The 22,312-nt window shown below is 50.5% G+C and overlaps 1 protein-coding gene across 1 annotated transcript in view; it reads right to left on the reverse strand.

The window, feature by feature from the left end:
• Positions 1 to 22,312, reverse strand: part of LOC135827053 (serine/threonine-protein phosphatase 6 regulatory ankyrin repeat subunit C-like) — a 141,440-nt gene that overhangs the window by 72,860 nt on the left and 46,268 nt on the right. Inside the window, exons 4-5 of the mRNA XM_065339575.1 lie at positions 16,398 to 16,520; positions 4,646 to 4,750 (exon numbers count right to left, since the gene is read on the reverse strand). Coding sequence (XP_065195647.1) covers positions 4,646 to 4,750; positions 16,398 to 16,520 — 228 coding nt within the window. The remainder of the gene's footprint in view (positions 1 to 4,645; positions 4,751 to 16,397; positions 16,521 to 22,312) is intronic.

The following is a 22,312-nucleotide window of genomic DNA, read 5'->3' on the forward strand; positions in this document are numbered from 1 at the left end:
AGATTGTTCTCTACTGGCATTGATGCCTTCGATGATTATTGCGTTACACATAATTATTGTCAATCCCCTTGCACCCTCCAATGAGGATATCGTGTTATTTGCTACTTAGCTATCCTGTACGAGGTGTGTGGCGACTGTGCGTGTGTATTTGTCAGCGGTACGGTATCATTTGCTGTGCAAGCGTGTTCCTGTGACTTGTATGCAGTCGGTCCGCCTTTCTGCAGTTCTCAAGGGCCTTGAGAGGAGGCAGGGTCCCGCAACCACGACGCGGAGAGGTCTCACTGGGCAAGATCTGGCCGATTTACAGCATTTCCTACTCCGGTCCAACTACAGCGAGTCGGACCGCGCAATGATCTGGGCCAGTGTCTTGACAGCGTTCCACGGCCTTCTGCGAGCGAGTGAATTCTTGGCACCGCATGCAACAAGAGTCGATAGCACACGCACGGTAACCTGGCAGCAAATCAGCGTCCAGGTATCATCGGCAGTCGTCCGCTTGCGGGTGACGAAGACAGCCCAGCTGGTTGACGGCAGCCAAGTACAGCTGCGCGAGACGCGCGACGACTTCTGCCCTGTGCGTGCCCTGACCGCCTATCTAGACCTTGCGGGTCAGAGAGAGGCGATGGAGCCAGTGTTTGTGTTTGTGTTTGGCCGGTTTCTGACCAAGGAGGAACTGAACAAGATTCTGCAGCTAGCCCTAAGGACGAACGAGGTCAGCTCTCACTCCATGCGTATCGGTGGCGCTTCACTCATGGCGCAGCATGGGGCATGTGAATGGCAAATAAAGCCGGCAGGCCGCTGGAGAAGCTCTGCATGCGAACATTACCTGCGGCAGGCAGCCTAGCTTGTAAGTTAGTGAGCGGCTCTCGCCATGATAACCATGAGAACGTATGTGTGTATGCCTGCGCGGGCACGGTATTACTGTGAGTAAGTCGCTGCACTTGCAGCCGTGGCCACAAAGCTAGCTCGTCGTGGGTTGCGTGGAACAGGATGCCATGGTTTCTAGGACTACTATATTTTTGGGGCAAACCGGCCTCCTATTATGTCTGTATGTTGTGACGCCTGATGCCAGGCAGTCGTGTGAGCCCTCGGTGGGCGATTGGCTGCCTCGGTGGCCGTTTGTGTGGCCTCGACGGGCAAGATAATATCGGCCCACGGTGGGCAGTTTGCTGGCCTCGGTGGCAATTTGCGTACCCTCGATGGCAATTTGCGCACCCTCGATGGGTTGTCAGCTGGTTTAGCCCTCGACGGGCGGTTTGCTGGCCGCGGCGACCATTTAAGCACCCTCGGTGGGCAGTATGCTAGTTTAGCCCTCAGCGGGCAGTTTGCTGGCCTCGGCGGCCATTCGCGCGCCCTCTGTGGGCAGTCGGCTAGTTTAGCCATTCGGGCGCCCTCGGTGGGCAGTATGCTAGTTTAGCCCCCGGCGTGCAGCTGCTGGCCGCGGTGGCCATTTGTCCGCCCTTGGCGGGCGGATGCTAGTTTCAGGCATGCATCTTCACTCACTCAATTATTATCAAAGAGCATATTACGATGAAAATATGAAGAAATGGTGTAGGGAAAAAATATGGATTCAAACAAGTTTTCGTACAACACTCATCAGGAATCGTCGTTGTACTAAAGGACACTGAAACAAAAATTGAACTATTTTAGAAAATCTAAGTTAGAGAAATAACACTAAGAGCAACACAGTGAAATTTACAAGTGTGAATTTTAACAATCAAAGCGAGAAATGAACAAAGGAGAAAGGAAGGAAAGACAACGTGATAACACATAACAGCAGTACATTACACCTAGAACATTAACGGCCAAGCTTGGCCGCACTAAACACGACACGTTACTTGAACAATTTCAACCCAATTATACTATCTTTCTGTACGCACAAATTAGGCTTGTACAGACGCTGATAGATAGCTTCCAACACTTTTAACTGTAGTCCATAACCATGACGACCACGGCACAATACAGTGAACGAAGAGTCGGAATACGCACCGCAACAATCAGGACTAGCCAGCAGATGATTGTACACTGAAGACTTGCTACCACGAAACCTACGCACAACACTAACACTCCCACCGGCACTCTCACCATCACTCCCATCACTGCTCTCCGACTCACTGCTCTCCGACTCACTGCTCCCTACGCCATCCGTTCCATCCTCCGCTTCCTCTGTACTCTCTCTGTCTCGTCCATCCCGTCTGACCGGGTCCATTGAACTCAACTCGGCCGTCACCCTGCTGTCACGTCCCTCCTTTCGCCCTCGTCCGCTGAGTGCGTAGCTTCTGTTGTAGTTGGCTGTTGATCGTCTTGGTCTTTCAATTATGGGCTTGGATGGCGGATTAGTCGTGGTTGCTGTAGATTGCGTTGTTGGTGTTGGTGTGGGAGTTACTGATATGCAAGGTGGGTCTTTTTGAGTCGGCATTTGTAGTGTTAATGCAGCTGTCAGTGTTGCTCGCGGTCTGCCACTGGCAAGCTCCACCGCCGCAAGAACCGATGGCGGAGGATCAGGAGGAGGCAGTGGGACCGGGACCGCAAGCGGCACCGCCTCAGCCAAAGCCGCCGGGGGCACGGACGAGGGAACCACCGACGGCCGGAGCAAAGGCGGCGACACAAGCTGACCCGATGAGCCAACACGCACATTCTCCTCCACCACCGCCACCAACGACGGCGGAGCAAGCACAGTCTGTGAGCCAGGATCCGCGGGTTGTGTAGGCAACGGCTGTGTGGTTAATGGTTGTTTTCTAGGTCGCCCTCGCTTCGGTCTTTGTTGTTGTGCGCAAGGTGGAAGTATGTGACGTGGTGTGTGTTGTTTGATGCGTGCGTTCAGGTGCTGAACAGTCCTACCAACATACCGACTAGCGCATTGTCGGCATTCAAAGTTGTAAATAAGGTGACTTCATTTCTCGCTTTGATTGTTAAAATTCACACTTGTAAATTTCACTGTTGTTGCTCTTAGTGTTATTTCTCTAACTTAGATTTTCTATAATAGTTCAATTTTTGTTTCAGTGTCCTTTAGTAGAACGACGATTCCTGATGAGTGTTGTACGAAAAGAGCATATTCTTGAATATTTGAATTGTTCGAAAGAAATCCTGGCAACCCCCAACCCAATGTGTCTATTGTATGTTTGTGCACGCCATAGTGAGCGGTACGTCGTGCGGGTGTCTGCGTGTCAGAGCATGGGTACGCCAGTGGCGTGGTGACTGCGTGGGTGCACGAGTGCCCAAGCTGGGCGTGCGGGTTCACTTGGAGGTGCTTGCATATTTACGGGTGCAGGGATTAACCGTGTACTTACCCTCGCATTCACTCGCGAACTATCAAACACGTCCTGTGCCGCATGCTGATCAGGTAGTGGCTACCAGTGCCATGTATGTGTTGTACAGTGTACTCTCAGTTGACATGCCCCCTTTCGAATCCAGACAATCTTTTCGGGATTGGTCTATAATGCCATCTTTCTGTCTTCAGGATGCTGAGTCGAATGGTCTTGGTCCGAGGAATTTGAGACGCTTCCTCCTTTATCCCCAATCGAACTCACGCTCTTCCACCGAAACTGGGTGACACTATCAGAGGGGGATTTAGGAAAGAGTTTGCTCCCACACTGGAGCTCGCGCTATTCCGACGACTTGACTTGACACTTGACTCCGGTGTGGCAGCAAACCCTTTCCTAGAAAAAAATCATCGCCGAAGTCGCAACCACTATTTCACAGAGGGGGGTTTGTATGCAAAATGTCACTAAAAGCGCCAGTTCGTTCTTATGAAAGCACGGATGAACACGATTGGCCCATAATATGTTGTAGTCTTTTGGATGCTGAGCCGACTGGTATTGTTCCAAGAAGGCTGCGATGCAGCGTTTGGCCCTTATTCCCAAATAAAACACGGGTGAGTAAGCGGTCACGTGCTTGTCCGTACACCAGTCACCTGGTCATCGTGCCTGCATGCTACAACATTTTTACACCAAGGTTCAACTCAAAGGTTCAAAGGGGGTTCAACTCGAGTGACAGGAACGCGCCCAAACAGGCTGTAAGTTGTAAGGAACTGAGCTGCTCACTTTGCACCAGCTGTACAAGTCATTGCCTGCCTGCTGGTTGGTTCACCTGCTGCTTATTCTTCCAGCCCCGAACGCCACATCGGAGAGGTCATTCAGTGCACTTCGCAGCCTGAAGACGTTTATTCAATCCACACAAGACCGTGTCAATCATCCTTCTCCAAGTTATGAGAATTCGTATACATCTAGAGGTTATATCAATGATTTCATAGAGATTTTCGAATGGACACACTAGTATACGAGGGTGAGTCAGCAGATTTTGGAATGTGTTCAATATGCGGCGCTGTGCCACGATCACTCACGAATCTGCGACTTCGCCAAAAACATTTCAACTGACGATGTAATTGTATAACCTGTATAGGTGCACTACATGAACTGGTACATTGTAGTAACTTGATTCGGTCATATCATTTTAAGTTAAAAATGTCTCTCCGGACCAGTCAAATATGTGGCAGCTACAGCCCGGGCATACATGAGGCCGTGCACTATGTACGCATCAATGTTCAGTACATGAGGACAAATGGTTTGGTGTCCTTGAAAAATACTTGATGTCACAAGAGTTTGTTGCAAAGCGCATTTTATAGGTGCATTCCACCTCCAAAGCTCACCTCATCTTGGACATTAACGTCGACACCATTTTTTATCAGCAGCTCACACAGTGCTTTATGTCCACGGAACGCGCAGACATGTAGAAGTGATGCTGGGTTGCAGAACTATTAGGTCACCATAGCAACAAACACACACATACACACATACACATTCTTACAATCACCCGCAAAGCATACAAGTTACAGATTTTTCCTTTCTATTGCAGCATAGTACCATACACATGTAATCAAAGTGCAAATGACTTGTTTCCAAAAACACAGCATATCTCATCTTTAATAGTGTGTGTGGTAGAGGACAGGGACATAGTAAATACTGGCTGGAACTTGACATGAAATCCACAAAAAAACACTTGGATCAGTGGTCCCCATGAACAGAACTCATAACCGCAGATTAGTGATACAAAGAGTACATAACCCCAAGAGTGTGCAACTGCCCACACAACCTTTATCGAGTGCTGCTACGCCAGAACTTCACATCACACGTGATTCAAAAGGTTACGCTGGCAAGCAGTGCAAAGTGACCACAGGAGAGTTGAATCCAAAACAGGGTTGCGTTCAACCCTCTTTCTATCATGCACAGTGTGAACATACTGTGTGCAAGCTCGTCATGTGATGTGAAATCCTGCCATCTCATAACGTGTTACAACAAAACTGCAGTAGCACACTCTTGGGGGTTGTGTACCCTTGGAGGAACTACAGTACCTTTTCCCTTATCGTTCACCTCTACTAAAGTATACCCACTGGCCAGTGGTTGTGTTGTACCTCTACTAAAGTATACCCACTGGCTAGTGGTTATGTTGTACCTCTACTAAATTATACCCACTGGCCAGTGGTTATGTTGTACCTCTACTAAAGTATACCCACTGGCCAGTGGTTATGTTGTACCTCTACTAAAGTATACCCACTGGCCAGTGGTTATGTTGTAGCTCTACTAAAGTATACCCACTGGCCAGTGGTTATGTTCTACTTGGTCCGACGTACTAAAATGTGCGCTTCGTTTCCAAAGCCTACCAAGCAAATTCAAATTATCTCAGGACGGAATAAACTTCCAAGCTACCTTACAGTGTCCTTCAGTTGTCGATTTGTGACATTGAGGAAGGAATGGCTCAAAACTCCAAAGGAGGCAGCACCTCAAACTCCTAGACGACTCTTGCGTTTCGCGTTCAAATGTTGTCGTCAGAGGACTCTTGTTGCTTCACCTGCAACACTGAGAAGGCCTGGTGCTGATATCAAGACCCCCAATACGATGGAGAATTGTCACGGAGTACCAGGAACTCCAGGGCGATCGTTCTTGATTCCCTCCTGACAGATTAAAGTCACTGCAGTCTCTGTTTCCTGGGCAGAATTTTCTGCAAACGCGTCATCCAGAAACTAGTGCAGGTTGTCCAGCTCACTGATGTATCTCGCAGTCGTCCACGATGTGGGGGCCGACGACTCAAAAAAAAACACCCCTGGAGTCGCCTTTCCCACGAGAAACTGGCTGGAAAACTGAAATGAACAAACAGTGAAGTTTTCTGCGGATGCGGTTTGTGGATGGTGTGGAGTTTTCGGAGCCGCGAGGCGTTATCGTTGCACCAAGCCAATGCGAAAGCTCCATCTCGTCTCCAGTGACAGTGTACTTCTACCGGTAGTGGCCCATTGATTCATACACCAGGGATGAGCGCATACGGTCGGACTGTATGACACAGACTGTCAGTAAGTGGAACAAGGTGATGAGAAGTAATCTGGTGTGTGGTGGTTTACCTGTTCGCCTTATTTGAAGGTTTCGTCGCAACGTCGGGTGTAAACCCCTATAGCTATTCTGATATTTGCACTGCACGAGGGAGAGGACAAACTCAACACCACTTGGTATCTCGATCCTGGGAGCCCGCTGGCGTCTGTTTGGGCACGTGCTGCGGCTGGACCAGAGTGCACCGGCGAACCTGTCAATGTGCTCCTACTTCAAGCCATCTGTCGTGCACGTGCACGTCTTCTCCAGGCGTCAGGGGCCCAGCCTCCCCGCCCATCCGACTCGCCACACACAACAGCGCAACTGAACTAAAAGTTCTACATAATATCTGGACAAGACGAAGACGGACAGACGAGAAGACTGGACACGACGAGGCAAAACTGATAACTCCAGAAAAGGACAAACGTTGCGGCAGTATATAATGAGCATGCGCACGAAATAATGTTGCACGCGCGACGATGACGTAAGCGTTGCATGGTGTATACATGTACAGAAGACTGCACATGCAACCAAAACAATGCAACAAAGTCAAGACTAAACCACTACACAATAAAACTAAAGAACAACATAAATAAGCCATGAAAAGTCTTTCACTCTAGACCCGTTGCGCAACATACTCCCCGCCAAAGACCTTTTCAAGGCTCAAGGAGGCTGCAAACTGTACTACATATAATCCATGCTGCACGCATAGATAATCTAAGACTCACAAACGGCAAAATAAATAATAACAAATGAACGATCAATAGAAAATACAAACGGAAGTCAGCTTCCGAACTGTCACCAGGCACCAGCAAATCAAGGCAATAAACTACAGTCAACATCCGACCCATCACCAGGCCAGGCACAAACAAATCACCTACGGGGCCAACAATACATCCTACCTATCACCAGGCCAGGCACCAACACATCGAGTACAGATCACACAAATCGAGCAAATCAAAACTACAAACTTGTACAACAAATCAAAGCGGGAGCACCTTCTAAACTCCTTCGCACTCATGGCGGGTTATTTGTTCACGATGCGTTTTCCTTCGCACCCTCCATGTCCTTCTTCTTGTCGTCGAGAACAGCGCCCCGCAGGGTTCCTCCACTGTGGACGACCGTACCGTGGGTTATTTGATTTCGATGCGTTTTCCTTCGCACCGTCCTTGTCGTCGGATTCAAGCAGCTCCCTCGGAGGTCACCCAATCCCAGGTACAAACTGCGGACAGCGACGCAGCTCCCTCGTTGGTCACTCGTCCAGTCTGGCACGGTGCAAACTGCCTCCCAACGACGTAGACGTACAAATGGTTATTTGATTTCGATGCGTTTTCCTTCGCACCGTCCTTGTCGTCAGACTCAAGCAGCTCCCTCGGAGGTCACACAATCCCAGGTACAAACTGCGGACAACGGCGCAGCTCCCTCGTTGGTCACTCGTCCACTCGTGCACGGTGCAAACTGCCTCCCAACGACGTAGACGTACAAATGGTTATTTGATTTCGATGCGTTTTCCTTCGCACCGTCCTTGTCGTCGGACTCAAGCAGCTCCCTCGGAGGTCACACGATCCCAGGTACAAACTGCGGACAGCGGCGCAGCTCCCTCGTTGGTCACTCGTCCACGCATGCACGGTGCAAACTGCCTCCCAACGACGTAGACGTACTAATGGTTATTTGTTCTCGATGCGTTTTCCTTCGCACCGGAGTTCCTGCAAGTTCCTCGTCTTCCTGACAATCCTGGCGTGATCGCCAATTTCGTGCACCAGCACATCTTCTCCAGGCGTCAGGGGCCCAGCCTCCCCGCCCATCCGACTCGCCACACACAACAGCGCAACTGAACTAAAAGTTCTACATAATATCTTGACAAGACAAAGACGGACAGACGAGAAGACTGGACACGACAAGGCAAAACTGATAACTCCAGAAAAGGACAAACGTTGCGGCAGTATATAATGAGCATGCGCACGAAATAATGTTGCACGCGCGACGATGACGTAAGCGTTGCATGGTGTATACATGTACAGAAGACTGCACATGCAACCAAAACAATGCAACAAAGTCAAGACTAAACCACTACACAATAAAACTAAAGAACAACATAAATAAGCCATGAAAAGTCTTTCACTCTAGACCCGTTGCGCAACACCATCCACTGAGCCTACCTGGAGGGGCAGGCCGCGCACAACTCTGCCGGTCGTGCTCAGACACGATCTCGAGCTGGTTGGGAGGACCCTCAAGACCTCGGCAGATCTTGAGGAGCTGAGGAGCATCGCCCAGAATCGCGGGGCGTGGACCTACCTCAGCAGCCGTATCCTGGAGAGATATGTTGCTGCTCACAGATGAACCCTGAGATTGATCAGCAAGTTCAAATTCAACTCGGTTGAGCTGCTCTTTTGCTTGTTTTAATTGTATTCTATTTTCGTCACGCGTTTTATATCGCATATGTTTTATATCGCCATCAATATCCTGTTTGGCTGTTGTCGCTTCGGCTTATGCGAAAGCAATACATGCTGTGTATATCTACATTGCATTGATGCCAACGCGGAGAAGCTTCTAATAATAATATAACGAGGGAGAGGCGAAGGCGATCGTCAAAATCTAATGATAGACAAAATCAAGGAAATGCAGCGTAGCTCGAAGGAGACAAAAAAAAACTGGCGATGCGCTTGCAGATGGGCCCAGAGACACCAGCAGCAATGAAAACTAGAAGGTCAGCCCAAGAGACGATACAGTAGATATCTATCTACCATCTCTTGGTCGAGTTTTTAGTTGGTTTGTATTTGTATTTATGGATTCTCCACAGGCCTTAGCCTAAGTCGAGGGAGTCTCCGTCAACAGCTTATGAAGAAGAAGCTGAGGAGAAATATAAAAATTGGAAATAGAATGATGCGGGGTGGTAGTAATATAACACACTGCTCTATGACATCGCTACTCTACTTGGAATGAAACCAGAGGGCTCATCACGGATGATAGCAATGTGTGTGCGGACAAGGGCGGTAAAACATTTTGGGCTGGATACAGAACGAATGGCAGCCGGGAGGGAGTTCCATGTGGCAGTGGTGACAAAGAGAAAGGTGGCACGCATGTGTGTGCTGGCTCTAGCAGTTGGGAGTAGATGTTGGGGCGCCTGGCGCTGTTTGACACTGAGTAGCCTAGGTCCTCCAGGGTCGTCATCTGGCTATTGATAAGGTGGTGGTGAAAGGGAACTATGGTGTTCGAATACTTATGATAACATTGTGTATGCATTTACAATTATTATTCACGATTTGCTAGAGTTACTTACGTGGTTTGTTATATTCTTGCTCAGTGAAGTCCCTCTGCAGAATAACTCTACGATGTGTCACTATCTGACAGGGTTTACTGTCACCCCGTATCGGGTGCAAGCACCCACTGACAGATCAAACACTTTTCTTTCCTGATCTTTGATCTTTCTGTCTTCGTCCTGCTCACTACTGTTTGTCGTTCGAATTTCTGATTTATTTATTTATTTTGCTTCTGCATTTCTGCATTTGTTTTGCGCCATGTTTTCCATGGATACGCGCGCTGTGCGCAGCAGCGCACCTTTCTGGGGAGACTGGTATCGTGTTAGGTTGCATCCCACTACCCTTATTTGTTGCGTGTAGTACGCTGGTCTCGTTTGTGCTGCACTTGTACGCGCATGTTTTGCCAGGGAGAGCGGTTTTGCATTCGCTCTTCTTGGCGCAGCCAGTTCTCTCTCGTTGCTCTCTCATTTTCTCTCTCCTTTCAACCATGCATAATTTGTTCCTTATCTGAAAAGGCTGTGATCTTTTGTGTGACGGTGTGCACGGGGTGCATGACTGAGTGCCTGGGAAGGTTTAGATAACAAAGTGGTACCGAAACCCTGTGAGAATGTCCAGGCGTATCGAGGCGTTTGTGAAACCCTATCGTGGTAGTGGCGATGAGTTCGAGGCCTTCTGGTCTAAGTTTTTAGAATTAGCGAACCTCCAGCAGTGGAGTTCGAGCACAGACAAGATGAACAATTTACCGTTGTTTCTGGAGAAAGAGGCCTACCTGGTGTGGGACGAGCTTTCGTCTACCAACAAAGCTGACCCAGATGCGGTGAAAGCAACTTTGAAGAGTGCATTCAGTACGACGCCTGCTGCATCTTTCCAGAAATTTCGTGCCCGCACCTTGCGGACCGATGAGAGCGTCGAAGGCTACGCTGCAGACTTGAAGAAACTGCTAGTTGGTGCTGGCCAGAAAGTCGCGAGTGACGGCAAAGACCGTGTAGTCATCGAGCAGTTCGTTGCTGGTTTGCCCTGGGAGTTTCAACGCAAGTTGCGAATAAATTGTTCCATGGAGTCTGTATCTGACTGTATTGAGTATGTCCGTCGCTTGCGGAGCGCGGAGGGTCCATCTCGTCCGAAAGAGCCGGTTGGCGCTGCGGCTGCTAGCTCCCAACGCAGCCGGAATGTTTTATGTTTTCGTTGTAATCAGGCTGGACATATTTCCCGCAATTGTCCCGCAAACCGGAGTTCTGGCAGCAGCAGAAGTCATGCCAATGGTGGTGGGCGACCAGCTTTGACCTGTTTCTTCTGCGATGAGACAGGTCACGTGAAGCCAAACTGTCCGGAGTACAAGAAGTGGCGCCAGTCCCGCCAGCAGTCTGACACGTCCTGGCGTGCAAAGGAGTCTGAAGTGCAGGCTGCAGCACCTGAGCGCACGCCTGATCCTTGCCTCTGTGTGCCTGATGCGAATGCATGCTCTTTGCCGCGTCTCCATGTGGATATTGCTGTGGGAGAACAGTCTGCTCGCCCTAAGGCAGTCGTGGACACCAGAGCCAGCCGCAACCTGGTGAGCCGGCAGCTGGTGGAGGCCCTGAATGTGGATGTTTGTCCGTCCGAACTGGCAATTTCGGCTATTGACGGCAACAGTGTGCCTATCCAGGGTGAAGTTTCGCTGCAGGTGTCCAGACTCGATGATGCTGTTCATCTGCCATGCACTACGAGTCGGTTTCTCGTCGTCCCCGATTTGCATGCCGTTGGCTCAGATCTTGTCATTGGCCTGGAACTGATTTCCGCACTGGGCGGTGTTGACGTCCAGTATGATCATGGCGTGCTCACTGGTGTGACGTTTGGCACGAAACCGCAGACCGTTGACCCAGTTGCAGCTCCACCCGAGAGGTCGACCCATGACCATCCATATGGGCATGTGACAGTTACCAGAGATGACGAGGGTAATGTCACCCTAGCAACGGATGATGGCCAAGTGTGCTGGGACGCTGCTCGTAAGAGATGGGAGCTGACCTGGAAATGGCAAAGTGGGAGCGAGCCTCAGTCGCCCGTTGGCTGTGGCATAGGCGAGTACTCTCGCTCGAAACTGACTGATGAGCAGGAGACCCTGTTCCAGCAGGAGGTCCGGACTTGGATTGACAACGGCTGGCTGCAGCTGTATGATGTGGACCAACATGACCAGCCCAAGTGTGTGCTGCCTTTTTTTGCTCAAGTCCAGGAGCACAAGTCGTCCACTCCAGTTCGCCCGTGCTTGGACTATCGCAGGCTGAATGCCTGCATCATCTCACATCCTGGCTCAGAAGCACCTGCCTGTGGTGAGAAATTACGGAAGTGGCGGCAGACTGGACCTGCATCTGAGTAAGTTCTCCTGGACATTCGCAAGGCCTACTTACAGGTCCATGTCGCACCATCATTGCTGCCATACCAGGTTGTCCTCGTCGACGGCCAGCGTTACGTGAAAGAACGGATGGCGTTCGGTCTATCCATTGCCCCCAAGTTCCTAGTCATCAGAGTGAAGTGGGTCTTGCGTGACGTGGTCGATGCCGACAACTACGTGGATGATATCCACGTGCCGCGTGACCGTGCTGCCGAAGTGTCCTCTCAGCTTGCTGCGTTTGGTTTTGAGAGCAAGCCTGCAGAGCCATTGCCTGATGCCCGTGTTCTGGGCTTGCAGCTCCATTCTAGCGCCATGCACGGGTGAAGTCTTGTAGACCCGTCGTCAGGGTGTTGATCTGTCTGTTCCACCCACGACTACGAAGCGGGAACTCTTCAGTTGGTGCGGTCGGGCGCTCAGCCATTATCCCGTCTGCTGTTGGCTTTGTCCGGCCTGCAGCTTCTTGAAGCCCCTCGTGTCTGGCCAGTCCGCATGGGATCAGCCTGTCTCTCCTGAAGTACAGCGGTTCCTCCAGGAACTGTCCGATCGCTGTGTGCGAGAGGATCCTGCTCATGGTACGTGGCATTCTTCCTCTACTGGTTCTGGTTTTGTTGTTCATTGCGATGCCTCTGATGTTGTTATTGGTGTTGTTTTGGAGTGTGATGGTTCTGTTCTGGAAGATCGTTCTTGGCTCCGGCCAAAGGACGACCGGCGTCATATCAATCTTGCTGAGTTGAATGCTGCCTTGAAAGGCCTCGAGCTGGCTATTGATTGGAATGTCTCTTCTGTTGTGCTCAAGACAGACTCTAAGACTGTCTTTGGTTGGCTCCAGGCTGTGTTGCGCAATACTGAATGGGTGCGAGTTAGTGGTTTGCAACATGTTTTGGTTCAACGTCGTCTGCAGATCTTTACAGATTTGATTGAGGCATCCGGTATTTCGGTCACAGTGCAATGGGTGCCAAGTGCTGAGAATCATGCTGATGTACTGACTCGTGTTCCGCAGCCGTGGGTTGCTCATGCTAAGAAGTTGTGTTCTTCTGCTGATGTCGCTGCTTCTGCCCCTCTTCTACACTTTCACATTCATTGGAGTTTGACGTGTTGAAGTCTGGTCAAGCTACTGATGATGCTATCCAGAGCGTTATTCGCGATTTGTCTCGTGACGTCTCTGTTTCTGATCCGTCGTTCTGCAAGTTTCGTAAGCAGTTGTGTGTTATTGATGGTCTATTGTGTCGCACTTGGCGTGACCCCGTCGACGGTGAGGTACTGGTTCCTGTTGCACCGCAATCCACCGTTCCCGCTTTGATTACTGCTGCTCATGCCAATACAGGTCATGGCAATTGGGAAACTATGTGGCGTTCTCTGTGTCAGTCTTGTTTCTTTCCAGGTATGTCTTCGCTATGCCAGGCCTATGTGCGTAATTGTCAGGCCTGCCAGGCTGCCAATCCCCGCAGTGGTCCACCTGCTCCTGCTGTTCAGAATGACGTTCCTGTCAAGCCGTGGGACATTGTCCAGATCGATACACTGGAGCTCGGTGTCAACCAGACCGGTCAGTACCATTGTGTGTTAGTGGTTGTCGATATGTTTTCCCGTTGGGTCGAGGTGGTACCCTTGCGGCGTCATGATGGTCGCTCTGTTGCTGAGGAATTTCTGCGTCTCTGTTTGAAGTTTGGTCCGCCGCGTGTGGTGCGTTGCGACAATGGTCATGAGTTCCGCAATGCTATTGTGTCTTCTTTGTTGGATGCGTTTGGTGTTTGCGTTCGTACTGGTGCGGTCCGTCACCCTCAGTCACAGGGTGGCGCCGAGAGATTCAATCGTACTATTCTCACTCTTATTCGCAAGGTGTTGTATACTGCTGCCGATTGGCTAGCCGAGCTAGAGATTCTCCTCTTCTTCTACCGTACTCGTCCGCATAGTGAATTGAAGATTTCTCCCATGCGTGCTATGTTTGGCTGGGAGCCTCGTGCTCTATTCGTGGACGGTATACCATCTACTCTTTCATCCTCTCTTTGGGTTGATGGTGTGTGTGATAAGGCTGCTCGGGTTCACGACTATTTGACGGCGGTTGTTGCAGAGCACGCCCCTGCGCCTGTTGTTGAGTCGCCTTCTTGTCCGTATGTTGTTGGTGATCGTGTTCTATTGCGTAACCCTGATCGTCGCCAGAAACGTCAGCCCCCGTTCGATTCTGGTTGGTCAGTTAAACATGTTATTGGTCCTGCCAGTGTTGTGATTTGCCGTGTGCATCCTGAGTCAGGTCGTCCTCAGGAAAAGGTGGTCAATGTCGAGCTCTTGAAGCGTGATGTTGGTTTGGTTGTTCCTGATGTGCCGTGTGCTCCTCTAGTGCCCCCGCCTGATGTTGGCGATGTTCGCGTTGATGGTCCTCGTGATGATGGTGATGATGATGGTTGGGTTTGCTTGGACATCCCCCCCCCCCCCCATCTGATCATCTGGTTGGTGGTCATTCATTACGTCCCCGTGGTTCTCTGCAGCCCCCTGCTCGCTATCGCTAGGCATCTGTCTTCCCTGCTGTGTATCATTACATGTATCCCCCATCCAATGTTATCAGGTGGAGGAGTGAAAGGGAACTATGGTGTTCGAATACTTATGATAACATTGTGTATGCATTTACAATTATTATTCACGATTTTTCTAGAGTTACTTACGTGGTTGGTTATATTCTTGCTCAGTGAAGTCCCTCTGCAGAATAACTCTACGATGTGTCACTATCTGACAGGGTTTACTGTCACCCCGTATCGGGTGCAAGCACCCACTGACAGATCAAACACTTTTCTTTCCTCATCTTTGATCTTTCTGTCTTCGTCCTGCTCACTACTGTTTGTCGTTCGAATTTCTGATTTATTTATTTATTTTGCTTCTGCATTTCTGCATTTGTTTTGCACCATGTTTTCCATGGATACGCGGGCTGTGCGCAGCAGCGCACCTTTCTAGGGAGACTGGTATCGTTTTAGCTTGCGTCCCACTACCCTTATTTGTTGCGTGTAGTACGCTGGTCTCGTTTGTGCTGCACTTGTACGTGCACGTTTTGCCAGGGACAACGGTTTTGCATTCGCTCTTCTTGGCGCAGCCAGTTCTCTCTCGTTGCTCTCTCATTTTCTCTCTCCTTTCAACCATGCATAATTTGTTCCTTATCTGAAACGGCTGTGATCTTTTGTGTGACGGTGTGCACGGGGTGCATGACTGAGTGCCTGGGAAGGTTTAGATAACGGTTTAGATAACAGTGGAGCTCAAGAAGGCACTGAATGTGTCTTCGCCTTGCGAGGCTGGGCCACTGGAGGTGCGCAAAAGGTGAGGCTTTCGCCTCCGTTTGAGCAGGGTACACGCCATACTGCCGCAGGATCACACGTGCCACTCTTGCCTGTAGCCGTTCAAGGGTAGTAGCCTGAGCACTGGAGACTTTCAATTGCCAGAGGGATGAGGCGTATTCAACCACAGGTCGAACATATCCAGTGTACAAGCGGCTGGCTACGGTTGGGGTGATACGCTTGATCATGTGGATCAGCAGGACCGCTCGTTGACGAAACTTTGTCATGATGGTGGCGACGTGGTTGGTGAAGTAGTTCTGGTGCTCATTTGTACAAATGATTGAGTTTTGAAGTGAAGTGCACATTTGAACAAGCCAGACAAAGTAGCTCAACTAAAGTAAACCGTGTGTACAGTAAAACCTTCAACTAACGACTACCCCTTGGTGCCAGAAGAAATGGCCTTTAGTGGCAAGTGGTCTTAAGTTACAGGTTTGAACCGCGCGACCATAATTCCATGTCTGATATGGATGTCAAAATGCAGCTAATGAAAATTCCCACCACTTGCGCAATGCCATTTCTCCTTTGAGCAGTAGCATCGCTCATAGAGCAGGTTCGAGCAATTACTCTCCATGACGTTTCCTATAATGTTTGCTCATGAGAGCACTTGAAACTATGACAGGTGCAGTGCAGCCCATAGTCAAAACGAGATTGCATTCATTAATGCAGCTGTAGTATCGAAAGAGTCCATTCAGGACAGAAAATCATCAACATTTCGAAGAAGGAGCTTCGAACAACCTTTTATTTCCTGCACTGCTGTCGCTAGTTACTGGTCAAAATCGACTTTGGGACAAGAAAAGGCGGTCGCTGGATGCGTTCACCAGGTTGTCGCTTGTCACAGTGCATTTTTGTATATGAGACCGTCCGTGCCTGGCGAAGTGGTCTGTAGCAGCAGGCTGGCTGTTAGTCACGGTGGTCTTTAGTTACAGGTTTTACTCTATTATGGCTTTGAGGCGCAATGTTCACCACATTTACAAAAAGAGGAACATTCAATTTTCTAGGAATATCCTTGACAGCGAAGTGACGCTGGATGAGCACGTGCTCAGTTTATGAGAATAAACTAACCAGTGATCAGAACAAACAGTTTCACGCCAGTACTCACCGCTCGTGGCTGACTAAGGCGATTGAACATAACTTTGCCGTGCAACAGCGACGGATCACACCAGAGTAAAAACTGGACACAATGAATGCTGCCATAGTAGCAAGCTGCCAGAATCAGAAGAGTCTGAGCATGCAAGCACAAATGCGCACGCACGCACAAACAAGCACACAGATACGTACGTACAAGCATGCACACACCCACGCTGACATGCTCACTCTCTCACACACACACACACACACACACACACACACACACACAAACACACACACATATACAGATACATACACACACATAACACACACATAACACACACATACACACACAACACACAAACAAACAAAACACACAGATAAAGATACACACATGGTAGCATGTTCAAACACACGTACACACAAACACACAAACCAACACAGACAACACACAAACACACAGACGATTGCATGCTCGCACGTACATGCACGCACACGCACGCACACGCACACGCATATTCACTACAACACACAGCAACTTGCGTTACGGGGGAGTGCCGGCCAGTGGAGTGAGAGGCTACGGAAAGAAATACGTAGACACTGCAGGAGCAGAATGTTGGCGGAGCCAAATATCTACGAGAGAGGATTCAGGGTCGGCCGGATAGACACTGCCGGAGCAGAATGTTGGCGGAGCCAAGTATCTACAAGAGTCTGCGTCCGAGGGACGGCGACCGAGGCCCTGAGTAGCCGGAAATGAGCATGGCCAACACCCCGTGTATTCACTTTATCAAAGCAAATTAGTGATGAGAAATGGGAGGTGGGAGGGTGAAACACGACGTGCAAGCAAGAATGATCATCGCACAGAACGGATCGAAATATATATATTATTATAACAGAGCAAACTCTAGCAAGACATGCAACGATGCATGCCACCCCCGTTGAGCGCTACAAGCAAACGTCATCATGACGCCGCCACACACTGCCCACATCGGAGACAAGCGACACGTATGAACGCCACGTAGAGAGACACGTTCAATGTCACGTAGAGAGATGCATTCAATAAGAGTGCCAAGCCGCACAGAGACCATAGCCAGCAGCAAAGCATGGGCATGCAGTAACAGCACTATCAAACATTGCAGCATAGATTGAGCGGTAGCGCAAAGCTGCGTGCACCCATTAATCTGCATTATCTCCATAATGCTACTTGGTCCGCATCAGCAATATTGTTGCTTATCTTTCAGCTTTGTTTTTGTGTCGCCAATGCTCACTTGGCAGCCCATTTCATCCCAATTTCCGTTAGTAAGTTAGTTTACTAGTACCTGAAAGGTCTAGCTAGATTTCGAATGGATTTCGAGAGTGACGGGTGAGTGATTCTGATGGATACAGCGCCACATCAAAATAGATTATCTTGTCACACTGCGCAGGCAAGAGCAGCGCGACGCACAAGAAAGTAACCGGCTACTCGGAATTAGTTCCATTTTGCAAAACGGCCGAGATCGCTCACCTCAGGAATCGCTCGCCAATCTGAGATTGCAGTTCCCTCACCTCCAGCTGAACGCTTGGAGTATCCAGCGCGTCGTGGAGATTTGCAAGTACTGTAGCCGTCGTCGTAGTTCAAAATAAATCTTTCAAAAGAACGGCGACTGATTTGAACCACACAGGCAGTCGTGCTGCCCACGCAAAGTCCTATAGAGAAGGCGACGGTCACGGTCGACTTCCCTTTAGAAAATAGCCAGGCAGCGGAGAGGAAGAGAGATGAACTTGCGAAAGCGAGAGTGTCGATCACGAGCAAAAAATATTTGTCACCAGCGCCGAGAGCAGCGATGAGGAGGTCCAAAAAAGTATGAACCCTTCCTTGGACAATAAATTCCTCATGGACAGTTGTCATTCTGTACCTTACCTTCCATCGTACCAAGTTCTATCGTCTCAAGTGCACGCGTTGATGTCCAAAGTCTCAGTTCAAATTGTCGAAAGATAAGCGACAATATTGCTGAAGCGGACCAAGTACATTTAAAACTACAACACACAGCAACTTGCGGTATGGGGAGTGCCGGCCAGCGGAGTGAGAGGCTACGGAAAGAAATACGTAGACACTGCCGGAGCAGAATTGTTGGCGGAGCCAAGTATCTACGAGAGAGGATTCAGGATTGGCCGGATAGACACTGCCAGAGCAGAATGTTGGCGGAGCCAAGTATCTACAAGAGTCTGCGTCCGAGGGACGGCGATCGAGGCCCTGAGTAGCCGGAAATGAGCGTGGCCCATAATGGCCGGCAATTCCCGCACCGAAGAAGCCACGAGCCCAGTTGTGCAAGCAGCAGGGGAGAGAGAGGTCGCCCAGAGTGGAAGGTAAGAAGTAAGGTAGAGGCAATAATGGATCGTGCATTGACTCAGCAAGAAATATAGAATTAATGAGGCCATCGCCAAGAGTCCATGCAACACACGCGTGAATACAGGGCACGTCACGCAGTTAAATAGGCCCAATGTGAAGAGCCATAGAAAGACAGCAGGTCCGTCGGATCAGTGCAAATGTACCTCAGAACACAGTCACTTTGCATCCTACCCATAGCACGTATTTTCCACACAGGAACACCGTTTGCAGCAGCCGTTGTCGCCGCACCAATCCTAAAGGAGTGGCCACTATAATCAGCCACATTACTCACCCCGGACAACTGCAGGAGGGCTCTCAGTTTGGCAGTGAGGCGACGGCGAGTCAGCGGTGTGCCTGACTTGAACCGGAACAAGGGCTGCAACACCGGCGGCTTACTGCGTGACAAGTAGTCGACCATGGCAACAACGGGACAATATTGTGGCGTTGCTGGCCCGATGTATAGGGTCATGCCTCTGGCGAACGGGTCCGTCTTGGACCGCTTCATGACAAACTGTAATGCGGGCACCGGCAGCATCGGCACCGGCAGCATCAAATGTCAGGTCGAACGGTGCGTGGTCGCTTACAGTAAACTCAGCGCACCGCAGGAAGCCGTGGAACGCCAACAGGATTGCGGCTTGCAGCATTACACGATCATCTGAAGTAGAAGTTGAGTCATTCCGCAACCGGTCCACAACAGACCGGATCAGATCACTTGTCAGTGGAAGACGAGTCAAGGACGGAGCAGTGCCCTTCACTCTCTTAATGCCCTTGAGCACGCGCGGTAGCAGGGTAGCGCCTGTCCAAGATCGTCCATGCCACATTCCAGATGCAGATTACGAACGGCCGAAATGTAATTGGACGAGGGCCACCACAGGTGGAGACTTTGATGTGCCCGAAGCCAAGCAATCAACCACGGCATGACTGTCGCAGTGGAATGCTATGCGAAGCCTGCACCACATGTGTCCCCACGTGGCACACGCGACGAGAATAGGAAACAGTTCCTTGTACTCAATGGACAAGTCCATGGTGTCTTGCTCCCAGCGGCTGTGCATCCACCTGCCCTCGTTGGCATAATAGGCGCCCCATCCAAGGGTGCCACCAGCATCAGTGTATACTTGAAGTAGATCTAAGTCGGTACTGGAAGTCTCGGCTTGGTAAAGGAAGAACGACTTGCCATTCCAACTAGCTAAGAACTCCTGCCACCACAGAAGGTCCTTACGACAGTCGCTGCTCAAGGTAATGCGGTAATGCCGAGGTACCTTGCTGAACTTCTTAGCGGTGTCCCATAACCTGCGCATAAACGTGCGGCCCGGCACAATAACCTGCGCAGCAAAAGTGAGCTTGCCCAAAAGAGAGACGAACTTTGCTGCGGGATGGAGCGAGTTGAGCTAGCATCGAGAACGAGTTGTTTTATATCTGCTAGCTTATCATCATTCTGGTAGCCGAGCTTCGAACCGGTCGGAATTCAACGTGATGCCAAGGAATGTCAACTCCGTCACAGGGCCCTCCAGCTCCTCCAAGGCCAGGGGAACGCCGAGGTAGATAAAGGCTTCTTCAATAATAGAGTGTTGCTTAGACGCGAGGGACAAGGAAGGCGCAGGCACCGAGAGGTAGTCGTCCAGATAATGCATGATGATCGGAATGGCGAACTGGTGACGCAAAATCCACTCAATGGCTTCCGCAACCTGGTTGAAAATGAACGGGCTAGAATGCAGACCAAACGGTAACATCTTCTGGAAATAGTACTGGTACTGCCAATGAATGCCCAACAGCCGCCAGTCATCAGGGGAGATTGGAATGAGCCGGAACGCGTTGCGGACGTTGAGCTTCGTCAATAGGGCGCCGCGGCCCACTGACATGATGGCACGAACTGCATCGTCGACGTGGATGTACCTCTAGCTGAACTTGTACGCTGGTATGCCGTCATTTACGCTGGACCCTTCCGGTGCCGACAAATGGTGAATTACACGAAGACGACCGTTTTTCTTCGGTACAATGACAAGCCCAGATGACTGCATGGGGTTAAATGGTGGCGGGGTAAATGGACCAGCTGTCCTACCGTCCTTGTAGCAACGTTGGAGATAGTGCGAAATATGTTGTGAATGAGGAGCTGAAGAGATGAGATTCGGGGCTCCTACAGTCTTACGATGGCCCTCAAAGCCGAGAGAGAAACCGTAAGCAAGGCCGTTGCATACACAATTGACGAATTGCTGATCGGGATGTGAAGCAAGCATGGACGCAAAACGGGAAACGTGCCGTGCTGTATGAACATAATGTACAGTATTATGCAGTGTGCGGTGGATGGTGGCCTAAGTGTCGCGCTGGACACCGAAGGCTGGCATGATGTTGGCATCCCTATTGCTTGGGTTTACCACCCGCCTCCGAGCTGGTGGTGTTATCCTTGCATTGGGAAGCTGGGTGAAGACCGCGGCAGATTTGGCAGATGTGGGACCTGGAGCAAGGGCCGAAGCACCGACCCGCATTGAAATTGCGGCAGACTAATTGTCCTGGGAAGGCTGTGCCCTTGGAGTTACTAGCGAAGCCGGAAAACTGTTGGTAGGGACGAAAAGGACAGCGTCCATTAGCAGAAGGCGGATGTGCAGCACCGCATGCCATGCAGGCGGACCGAGCGCGTCCTGTTGTCGCCAGCTGCTACAGGTTTGGGTCGATGATGTCCCACTTGAGCGATGGGTCGGCAGCAGCATTGATACGGAACTTCCTGTTATACTCCAACCACCCTTCAGGCGTGAATCTACGATTAGACTCGAGGATAAGGCTCTGGTAACACAGCAACTCCGCTGACCTGTGCGGGGCCACGTCGACAATGACCTGGCTCAGGATCGTGTAGGCTTCCACCCACGTCGCAAGGTCGTGAACGTGCCTGCTCTTGCCGCGGGCAGCGCCGTTCTCGACCACCCGCAATGGGCCCCCATTCGACATCTCAAAACGGAGCACGTTCTGTGTGCGGGCGTGCGACACAGAGTAAGACACAGAGGGCAAGACCGAGCTCACTCAATTCCACGTACTCACCCATCAAAATCCGCTCGCGTTCTTTAGCTCCCAGGTGTGTGGCGAACGACTTGCTGCTACCTGAGCTGGCTGGGAGAGGAGTCAAGTTCGTATGAGGTAGAGAATCGGGAACCATGGCCACCAGAAGTGTTGGCAAAGTCTCCGACACCACCGATACTATGGTGGAGCGGATTGTGTCGGGAGTTATCGCCGACGTCGGAGGCACAGACGGCGCCAATGACTCGCGTTTTCTGTTGCCTGCTCCGCTCGCTGCGCTCGGAGCAGACTCTCAGGATTCAGCGTGATGAACTTGGGCCTGAATCAGGCGATCAACGAGGGCAGCCTTCCGGCCCAAAGTATCCAAATCCAACAGCGAGAGTTTTCTGCGGAGACGCGGAACCGTCATGGCGAGGACTTCAACGTCAGTAAAGGCAGCCATGGCTTCACGAGAACAAGTCAAAGCACAACGACGGCGAGGAGAGAATACACTCACATACGGTGAAACATTACGAGCAAGCAAGACTGATCCTCGCACAGAACGGATCGAAATATATAACAGAGCAAACTCT

The sequence above is a fragment of the Sycon ciliatum genome, chromosome 11 (assembly GCF_964019385.1).
Source record: "Sycon ciliatum chromosome 11, ocSycCili1.1, whole genome shotgun sequence".
NCBI lineage: Eukaryota > Metazoa > Porifera > Calcarea > Leucosolenida > Sycettidae > Sycon > Sycon ciliatum.